Source organism: Gavialis gangeticus, unplaced genomic scaffold (assembly GCF_001723915.1).
Source record: "Gavialis gangeticus isolate Ggan-Ray unplaced genomic scaffold, GavGan_comp1, whole genome shotgun sequence".
NCBI classification, from domain to species: Eukaryota; Metazoa; Chordata; order Crocodylia; family Gavialidae; genus Gavialis; species Gavialis gangeticus.
This window is the reverse complement of record NW_017729031.1, coordinates 59,741,749-59,753,202: the sequence shown is the minus strand read 5'-3', so window position 1 is coordinate 59,753,202 and position 11,454 is coordinate 59,741,749. Positions and strand designations below refer to the sequence as shown.

Below are 11,454 nucleotides of genomic sequence, written 5' to 3'. Positions count from 1 at the left end.
CCCTTTTTTTTTTTTTTTTTTAAAACAGAATTTACTTGAATTTTGGTCAGTGTTGAAGGATAACTCTGTTATGTTTTATATAGAACCTTTTATACCAAATAATCCCTATTCCCTTTTATCAGCCATACAAACAGAATTAATTTTATCTCCCCAAGTGTCTAGGTTTTTTCAGAATAGGTATTCTGTATATATATTGATGTACCCCTGACAAGAAACCACTTACAAAATGAAACACAGCAACTGTTTAGCAAAACTTAGAACACTATACATCAGTTTTGAATAGAGAGAAGTCAGATGGGCAGCATAACCGATTAGAACGTATTCAGGACCTATGTACTAACTCGCATTTTGTGAGAACTTCCGATGAGATTCAGGATTTAATAGGGTCAGTACCATTACTTGTTATCCAAAAGACAGCAAGTAGGAGACCCCCTGATACTATACTTGTGCATTCCTTTCATGTTATTTCAGAAGAAAATGACTTACTGAATTGTCTGTGCCACTGTTTTAAGCAGCTGGGATTTCTTTGCGGATCTTGCATCCAATGATTGATCCATTCCATGACTCCTTATATTGACTATAAAAGGCTAACCCAGTAGTTCCCAATTTGTATAGATTCAGGGCACTCAGAAATGCCAGTTCTTAATTTTCAATTTTTTGAAAGACTACAGAAAAACAATAGAACAGTTCTGTTGCAGAGAGCTCAAAGATCAGAACAGGTCAGACTGTTTTTGACACTATGGATTCCAATGTGAAATCTCTGGGTTTATCTGGGGTAAATCATGTTTGCACACCTCACTGTAGTCTTGAAAGGATCTCAACCGCAGTGCCCTGGTTGAGAATCACTGGCCTACACAATGTGGCTGATACCTCTGCCGAATCTGTCTACAGATTAAAAGCATGCTACTTTCCCTCAAATGTCTCCCGACCAGTTTTTGTTTTTATAATTTAAATTGAAACTGATTAATAGTTCTCCTATTCCAGTTGTTGGCTAGGGAGAAAAAGCTCTGTGGATTCTTGTTTTCACACATAACACACAAAAAAATCTTTTGAGTCACAATTTGTAATGGTGCTTGTAAGTGAATAATTCAGAAATAGGCCTTAAAATCCAGATCCTGCAATTTTATCTAGAGCATATTGCAAATGTTCTGAGACTAGGAAGCATTTTCAGATCTGCTGCAGGAGAATAGAGTGAGCAGCTGGTAAACTACTGGCCCTTAATGAAGGTATACCATATTGTAATATCTCCAATTACTGCAGAACTTAATGAGTTCATTTTACTCTGCCAATCTGGAAAGACCAAACAGTATATTGGGCATCCACTGTAATTATTTCAGCTTCTTCATTGCTGGCCATTAAAGCAGGATTTGGTCTCTTACAGCAAGGTATATTAAATATGCCTTAGATTTAAAACTATACAAGCTGTAGTTTGCACAAGCTGTAAAGCATGAGGAAATACTAACTAGCTTGCCGAATCAGTTTTAAAATAACTAGTAGCAATAATTATTTCTGTTCCTAAGTAGTAGTAATTTACAGCTTTTGTGAAGATAAAATGAACAACAAACATAATAAAATTGATATATTTTACTATTTTTGCTAAATAGTAAAATATATTAAGATTATACATTCTATCGGGTTAAACAATGTTAAAACAGAATCTAGTATATGATGATACGATTGATAAAACTGAAACAGTGGACAATAAAGTAAAAACAAGGAAATATCAACGGTAGATTAGACTACTGAACTGATTTGTATCTGAAAATAGGTGCACATGCCTTTGGCCATGGAGTTGATAGAAAAGTAGTCTTATTTTTGGAAGGGAGGTTTGATCTATGTTTACATTAATGTGCTCCTCAATCTGAAGATAGTTTGAAGTTTTGGTGTCCTGTTGTGGCAAGGCAAACTATATTAGGTTTGGGATTGCTGTCTGAACTGAAGCAATTTCAATTTGATTCCATAAAGGCTGGCACGTGAAAACAGTGCAGATGCCTAGGGCTAAACATTTAGTCTGTTTACATATGTAGTTTGTGGGGAAAAATGAAATTCCATCTGAAACATACGTGCAGACTCTTAAAATATATCTGTATTACAAATACAAGCATCTCATATCTTAAATGTTCTAGCATCTCAATTAATGTAATGCTTGGTTGTGTTAAGATTTTAGACTGTTTATTCTAGAAAATACCCAAAGTTTTGACCTTTAAAATGTGGAATGCTTAAACCCTTGAAAAATAAATATTTATGTAGTTTTCATTAACTAAAAAGGGAAAATGTAACCAAACAAAATCTGCTAACCAAATAGCTTTTTCTGAATAGTGGAACTTCAGTTGTATCCTTTGATCTGATAGAGTTACACTCTGGAAATCAGATATTGCCATGCATATTTAATTTGCAATCTCATAGTTCTATATAGCTAGCTACCTGTGAAGAGCCATAATGCAAAATTTGACACCCATGAATTATAAAAATCCAGGTTGGGGATGCTTCTTACATAGTTAATCTAAGGCTAAATTACAAACAGTTGTTTTTTTTTTTTATTTATTGCATCTTTCCCTGTGTATAGTGGTCTCTCTCTAAACTGGGTTTTGCCCAAATTTTGTAAGTAATATTCATTTTTACTAGCATGAAGTAACAAATCTTTTAAAATTTTATTCCATAATGAATAGAAATAGTTATTTTCTTTACTCTGCATTTTGCAGTGTATCTGTAGTCATCTTGAAAATGTTCTGTTAGTATACAAAAATAATTTGCCCAATTGCATATTCTTGTAAAATTAGTGCAACCTTTTTTTCATTTTTTTCATTCTCACGCTTTTCACTCCTGTGCCTTTCTTTTCCTGAGGAAAACATTTTTTAAGTAAATCATAGATCTCTTAATGTCTCCTTTTATCTTCATGTTTTCTAATAGCTAATTTAGGAAGGAATTAGTTGCTTCTGCTCTTTTGGCTGGTTGGTGTGTAATCATGTTACCCAAACTGCATTCTTAACCATTCCAGCTGTACTGTGCTGATTTATTGATATACTCCTTATGAGGAAATATTTCTCTGTGTGCGTGTGTGACAGACAGTGAGAATGTTTGCAACAATAAGAAACCAGTCTGTGCATGTAATTAATACAAAAGATTAAGGTATTTTAGAACCATGTTTTGCTTAAGTAATTTGGTAGGATTAAATTAACACACTTCAATGACATGAGTTTACCTGTTTAGAATTGTCCTGATATGTTGTTTTAAATGAGTTTTGCTATGGTGCAGGCTGCCTTTTAAAACTAATTTATTTCAATGATAGGACATGAACTTGATTGACATCCTTTGGAGGCAAGATATAGATCTTGGGGCAAGACGTGAAGTCTTTGATTTAAGTCAACGAAAGAAAGAATATGAACTTGAAAAGCAAAAGAAACTAGAAAAGGAGAGACAAGAACAGCTTCAGAAAGAGCAAGAAAAAGCACTACTGGCTCAGTTGCAGTTAGATGAAGAAACAGGTGAATTTGTTCCCGTTCAGCCAACGCAGCACATTAAGTCAGAAAATACTAGAGCGCCAACCAGTTTTTCACAGGTAAAAAAGCAGTATTTTTCTTTTATACCGGGGTAGGGGGGGAGGTGTTTGTGTGTGTGTGTACACTGTTTTCATGAATAAAAAGAAATGGTAAAACTAATGGTTAACACTAACGTTTAGTCTGTATTTGCTGTAGTTGAAGATCTTTAGTCATTTAAAAATAAGCTAATACGCTTTTTCATAATGTTCCTATCCAGAATACACGTACTTCAAAATCAGAAGCAGATGCCTTGTCTTTTGATGACTGCATGCAAATCCTGGCAGAAACTTTTTCATTTGTAGATGATAATGAGGTAAATGTTTAGTACAATGTTTTATGTCGGTACTTTTTTCTTTTCTTTCTTTTTTTTAAGGTAACAATAATTTGCCTTCAGTCTGCAGTTCAGTTTGAACTCAAGCTATATTTTGAATTTTCCCCTTAACCAGACTCCTATCCACAGACAAAAATCTCTATCTCCAGTTAAGTGGAGCATTAAACCCAAGGTAGCTGACCTCTCAGGTGGATGGGTTGAAGGTTGAGTGCTGGCTGACACTCGAACAGTATTGATACAGCATGTTGAGTGACCAAAACTCATCAACTGGTGACCCAGTCACTGTGTTAGAGTGGTGTTTTGCATTATGTTCACACTCAACTTGTAACAGATAGCTTGCATTAATAGATTCAAGTTGCTTTACTCAAATTTACTAACTAAATGTGCTGCAAGCTAACCCTTCCAGTGAAGGCACGCCCTTGGACAGTTTGTTTGGAGCGTTTTCTCTTTCTCTTATTATAAAGCCACTTTTCTTGGAAATGCTTGTAAATTATACATTTGCAGAAGCTAGCAAATATGTGTATAAATTACTCTTGGAAGGGATACATGTGGATTTAGTAAACAACTAATACAGACAGCACTAAGAACAGCTTGTACTTTATGCAAGATTGGATTGTATGCTTTTTTTTTTTTAAATTCCAGGTTTCTTCAGCTGCGTTTCAATCACTGGTTCCTGCTCCGGTTGATAGCAACCCAATCTTTATTAGTCCTGATCAGGCTCAGCCACCCGAGTCATCTGTCCTTCAGTCCCCAGTCACTGATGGAGACAGCACACAAAACATAAATCAAGTTTGGGAAGAATTATTGTCCATTGCAGAACTACAGGTAAGGGTTAATGAAGGAATAGAAGGGCATTCAAGGAGAATACCTTCAAGAAATGTGAACAGTGGCAGTAACCTTTTTAAGGGATGGTAGGTAATTGGCATGTCAAGCTGGTGTTTACAGAGTTTTTGTAAATCGGTGCTTGATGTCATAAAGTAAATGGATCTTCTAATTAAAAATATGCTTCATCCACGTATGGTGGAGACTTCAAAGAAATGGGTTCTTTAAATAGTGTCACAAGCAAACACATCCCAGACATGATGCTTCCTTTTCTATCAGTTCTAGAGCTGTATTAAATGCATAAACCTGTTAATGGCACTGTCATGACTAAAGTCCAACCTGCAAAAAAGTCAGTAACTTCTAAATTTATCGATCCTATCTATATCAACTATATTTTCCCCCCAAATACTTCTCTTAACAGTATTTTCGGTATGATGCTTAAATAGTATTGGGGAAAGAATACATGGTTTATATATGAGCAAATTAAAAAATTTAAATACATACATTTAGATTTGCATTTAACTTCCAGCTAGGGAAAGAGAAGCTTTAGAAAATATTGGAAGGTCACTTGATGCCTGAAAGCTTTTTGAACAGATTTCCCAGTTATACAATTAATCTATTAAAGATCCTTGTATTTTAGAGGTTCACCGATTGTATCGGTTGTCTATCAGATTGGCATTGATAAAAGGGGAAATGACATTATCAGTTATCGGCTTTTTTTGGCCATTGTAGCTGATTTAATGTTTACCGATTATTATACCTTCTGGCCAGGGCACTGGCTGCAGCCCCAAGATACCTGGGTTCCCTTGGGAAACAGCAGGTTTCTCCTTGCAGGCTGGCAGTGTTCTAGCCTGCAAGGGGTCCTGCTTGGGGCTGGTAGGAGTGAGATACAGGGGGTGCTGCATGCAGATGCATGACTGCACACATGCACGTGGCTAGGACTACAGCTGGGCAGTGTGGAAAGCAACTCTCTGCAAGTAAGTTTATCGAGGGGAATGGGCATAGGGGAGTGGGGAGGGGGTGCAGATAAAGACCTCCACAGTAAGGGAGGGAGTGGGGCTGGGGGCGCTGCCCTGGCAGGGCAATACATGGAACCCAGGACTGGGGCAGGGAGTGGGACAGAGCCACGGGCAGCTTATCTAGAGGGTGTATGGGATTGGCTCCCTACCACTGCGTGCATCCTCGGGGGAGGCAGGTATGCCCCTAGATATGTATGCAGAGCAGATGCAGGCTGCTCACTGTGGGCTTGGGGCTCTCCGCTCTGCTGCCTTTCCCTTGGGAGCCCCAGGCTGGCTGCATGTCCCCTGCCCACCTGGCAGGAGTGGGGGGTGACGAGTTGTGCCCCATGTTGCCAGGTGAGCAGGGGGTACACAGCCAGCATGGGGCTTCCAGGGCACAGGCAGCAGGGCAGAGAGCCCCGAGCAAACAGCAGGCAGCCTGCATTCGCCCTCACCCCACTCAGCTCTGCTCTGTTTAAAACTGTCCCCGTGCTTAAAAATGGGGCGGTGGCACTTTAAATAAAGCTCATTCAATGAATGAGCTTTAGTTCAAGTGCCTCTGCCCCTATTTTTAAGCTCCAGGATGCTGATACATGAGACTCAGGAGGCTGCTGGAATTTGCCAAAAAAATAGAAGAAAAAAAAAGATTCATTTATATCAATACTTTTAAAATGTCTTATTGGCTAAGAAAATCTTTATCAGTGCACCCCTATAATGGATTTTATCTACATTGTACTGCAAAAGCTAAATCTGGATTAATTTTAATTACTGCTTTGGAAACAATGATTATGCAGCACAATGATGTTACCTTGTTTTGGATACTGCAGTGGAAAGAGACTATCAAACTGAAATCAAACCACTTACAAATTATTTAGAAACCAGTGCCAGTACTACATTTACTCTGCCTCTATATATTTGTTGCTAATTTTTGTGTATTTTAAAACCCTAATTTTATTTATTTATTTTTAATTTTCATAGTAGATATTTTGTACACATCACAGATAAGTGGGGAAATGGGCAACTGTGAAAATTGCAAAATAAATAGAGGAAACAAACTGAAAACCTCTCTAATATTATTGTTCTGGTAACCCTACATTTTCAGACAGAAGCAAGATACCTAAAGGTGAATGATATACAGGAAACAAAAAGGCCAACTCAGTCTCCAGTCCTGTAAACTGTAGTTTAGGCCTTGTGTAACCACAAGTTAAGTAATCAGTGTGTGGTCCTTTTATAAGAGAAACAGAATCATTTTGGTAATTGCCTCCTTCTCCAGGAACAGAAGGCACACTGATATCAGCTTCCTTCAGTCAATGTTAAGATACTACTACCCTACTGGAAAGAATGTTTGTTTCATTGCCAATGAAAGCCCATCAATGTAATAGACTTCTGTACTTATGCCTGTTAACCAACTTAACTAAAAGTATGTGGGGTGAAATGTTGTTTGTAAAGTTCCCTGTCAGTACTACTTGTTTTCTATAGTAAATTTAATTTCACTGCATCAAACAGCTGCTTTATGGATCAAAGAGTCTTTTTAATAATCCTACTACTAGCAGTAGTTCTTTAGGTGTACCCAAACTTGGCAGCACCCCAGGTCCATCTCAACAATTTTACCACAGCAGGAAGGCTACATCCAGGTTTCATCCTGGCTCAAGGCAGGATCATTTCTGATTAAACCATTCCAGCCAAATATCTGTCTAACCTGTTTCTGAAAGTCAGCAAGCATGGAGATTTCATAACTTCTCTAGGTAGTCTGTTCCAATGCCAGACAACTCTCATAGTCGTTCCTTCTAATCTCCTGCCTAAATTTTGCCTGCTGCAGCTTGAGGCCATTGTCCCTAGTCCTGTCCCCTACAGCCACAGAAAAAAATCCATCTCCATCCTCTACATAATTGCTTTTCAAGTATTTGAAGACTATTTTCAAATCCCCCTCAATCATCTCTTTTCAGGCTAAATAATTTTAATTCTTTCAGGCTTTCCTCATAAATCTTGTCTCCCAGATCATTTTTGTTGCCCTGCAGTGGATTGTTTAACAAACTGTCCACATCTTTTTTTGAAGTGTGGGGCCCAAACTGGATGGAGGACTCCAGATGAGGCCTCACCAGTGCTGAATAGAGAAGAATTACTTCCCTTGATTTGCAAGTGACACTCCTGTTAATACAACCCAGGTTGCTGTTGACTCTTTTTCTCCACAACAAGAGCACACGGTTGGCTCGTGTTCAACTTCACCATAACCCCCACGTCCTTCTCTGCATTACTGCAACCTAGCCAGCCATTCTCCAGTCTGTATATGTGCATGCAGTTATTCAGTCCCAAATGCAGGACTTTGCACTAGCCCTTGTTGAGTCTCATCTCATTGATTGCAAACCATTTCTTCACTCCATCCAGGTCATTCTGGATCCTAGCCTTAACATCCAGAATATCTACAATTTCACTCAACATGGTTTCTTCTGCAAATTTGCTAAGTGTGTGCTTGATCTCATCATCCAAATAATTAATGGTGTTGAACAATACTGCAGTAGGTCTTTTCTTCAGCTATTTTGTATGATTTTGGCAAGACTACAAATCCCAGAGTGTCATGCTGTGTTAATACAGGTGCTCAGAACAGATTATGCCATCCTCTGCTACACTCTTCTTCTGATCCTGCCTCAGTAATAAAAATGATCTTAGAAATATGCTATTGCCATGGAAGCTATCATTGTGTCATAGCAATTTTATGTGTACATTGACTTTTTAAGTGAAATTTTATATTTATGAAATCTAGCAATGATAAGTTAAATATTAATATCAAAATGTTTTGATATCAATGTGTCCATTATTGCTAAGCTTTTGTTACTTTCCTTTCCTCCCCTCCCCTCCCATATAGTGCCTTAATATTGAAAATGATAACCTGGTTCAAATAATGAATGCTATCGCAAGCCCGGAAGCCAAGCCAACAGAGATGCACAATAACTATAACTTCTACAACTCGTTATCTATAACGGAAAAAGATGTTACCTGCAATCCTGATTTCCTTGATGCTTTTGAGGAGGGTCCCTTTTCTAGCATCTTACCACCAGAAGACCTCAGTCAATTGAAAGTGAACTCTTCAAATACTACTCCCTCTTCAAGGTCTGACTTATGTGAAGATTTCTATTCCACCTTTATTGATACAAAGGTGAGCAGTGACACAGTAGCACCTAATGTTATCAGCCAATCTCTAGACGATATTCTAAGTGAACCCATTGATCTTGCAGATTTCTCCCTTTGTAAAGCTTTCAACAGTGACCTTTCAGGAAATGCAGCAGAAGGTAATGATTCTGACTCTGGTATTTCCCTGAACACAAGTTCTAGCACAGCATCACCTGAATACTCTGGTGAATTATCTGTCTGTGGAGATAAAACTTTTGGGTACAGTGATTCTGAAATGGAAGAAATGGACAGTGCACCTGGAAGTATGCAACAGAGCAATGTTAATGTGTATTCATTGCAATGCCATGATCAAATGTCTCCTGCCCTGGGGCCAAGCACTCGAAAGTCTGATTTGCAATATGCAAACACACCAAAGGGAGAGCTACCTGCCAGCCCAGGCCACCCTAAAGCTCCATTTACAAAAGACAAGCCTTCTGGCCACCTTGAAGCTCATCTCACAAGAGATGAGCAAAGAGCAAAAGCTCTGCATATCCCTTTCCCTGTAGAGAAAATCATCAACCTCCCTGTGGATGACTTCAATGAAATGATGTCTAAGGAGCAGTTCAATGAAGCCCAGCTTGCACTTATTAGAGATATACGCAGGAGAGGCAAGAATAAAGTGGCTGCTCAAAATTGCCGTAAAAGGAAACTGGAAAACATAGTGGAACTGGAGCAAGACTTGGGCCATCTCAAGGATGAAAAAGAGAAATTACTTAAAGAAAAAGGAGAGAATGACAAAAGCCTCCGCTTAATGAAGAAGCAGCTTAGCACCTTGTATCTTGAGGTCTTCAGTATGCTACGTGATGAAAATGGAAAGCCTTACTCTCCTAATGAGTACTCACTACAGCAAACAAGAGATGGCAATGTCTTCCTTGTTCCTAGAAGCAAGAAGCCAGAGACAAAATTTTGAAGGGCAGGGAGGCTGGCTGACATTGTCAGAGCTAGTGTTTTTCTATTGTTATACTAATAGCTTTTCCTGTGACTTGAAATGCAAAATAGTCATATTTTTAAATGATTTTATGCAAATAGATCTAAAAGTAATAACTAGTATATGAAATACATAAGTTAAAGAACTATTAGTGTAATGCGTATGTATGTATGCAAATTTATAATATCTTTTATAAACAGCCAATATTTCTTTCTTATAGCACCACTTTGGCTAGTTTCTGTATAACTGTAAATATTTAAAGACACCTTATTTATATAATGTTTCTATCCCTTGTTTGTTATATTCATAGATTTATATTATATATGTATATGATTTTTGCCGTTTAAGTATCAATTGTTGCCAGCCCAACTGTATGACTTGATACTTTTTATAAATATGAATTGAATAATGTTTGCCACTTTTCTTATATATTTTTATTTGCTTTGCATTTAATAAAAAAAGTAGTATAAAGGGCAACTCTTAATAAAGGGTATGATTTTGATTGGTTTTAATAGTTCATTAAGCTTCTACTGTACTTCACTTTTACCTATTTATGGGAAGTACATTTGAAGGCTACAATCCTATAAAAATAATTCATACCTAATTTATCAATTTTAACTTAATTTTAATTTAGGAACATGCTGTAATCTTATGGTAAGATAAGTTTACACAAAATGTATGCCCTTTCATTCTGTCCTTTGGACTAAACGTATTAAACAAATTCATTATGAGAGCTTTAATTCATAGCACATTATCTAGGACTAACCACTTTATTGAATAGGGAGTGTTTAGAGTTTGAAAGCCTGAATTACAGGGGCATAAAGAATTTGGACATGTGAGTAATACTGTTTGTTTACATTTCTATAGTCTCACTGAACCCAGGCCACAGTGGATTTTATTTAAATACAGAAAACACATCATATATTATATATAGAAACATTTATTGTTTCCTTTGTGATGTGCACTAGTCTGGATGGTTAAAATCTGGCTGGATTTGAGGACAGTATTTTAAAGCCCACAAAAAATTATAGATTTGAAATATTTTCTCTATAATTTCAACTTCAGGATTAAACTCCTAATCAGCCAGATCTGTATTTCTTTGATATTTCACACAATGTACTTTGCCAGTACAAATATCAAGTTCCATTCAAGATTTTGCAAGGCTTATTATACAAGCAATAACACATGTAACTTTTTATTTAAACTGACAGTAAAGTGCTTCTGGTGAGATTATAACCTTTGAAGATAATGTTATACGTTGCAGTTTTAACTATGCCATGACCACACTTGATGCTAAATACCTACATTCATTCAGCATTTCTTCTAAAATAAAAAATACCATATTTGTGTAATTGACAATATAATCTGAATCTGTACAAGTCCATGTTGTTTATGGATTTCATGATTGAATAAATCCTTTGTAATGACAGCAACAACAACAAAAGGGAGACTAGTAAGGCAGTTTACAGAACACAGATTTCTACTCCTAGTGAGCATTGCTGTGGTTGGGTATTAAGGATAATCCAAAGATAAAAAAACAAAGGAATTCAAGATACGTTATCAAATGCTGAGGCAGCCTAGTATATTCAGAATGTGAATGCCTCAGAGCAGGCCCATCTCTGTACGCTGTTAGTGAAGCATTAAAAATCACTTTTTGCATCTCATACA

General features: G+C 37.1%; 1 protein-coding gene across 1 annotated transcript; it reads left to right on the top strand.

The window, feature by feature from the left end:
• Window positions 1-3,289: 3,289 nt before the first annotated feature.
• On the top strand, window positions 3,290-11,138 carry NFE2L2 (nuclear factor, erythroid 2 like 2). The gene is made up of 4 exons (XM_019522999.1): window positions 3,290-3,559; window positions 3,757-3,852; window positions 4,513-4,695; window positions 8,554-11,138. Exons 1-4 carry the CDS (start codon window positions 3,293-3,295, stop codon window positions 9,766-9,768), a joined length of 1,761 nt encoding a protein of 586 aa, XP_019378544.1. The 5' UTR covers window positions 3,290-3,292; the 3' UTR covers window positions 9,769-11,138.
• Window positions 11,139-11,454: the final 316 nt, after the last annotated feature.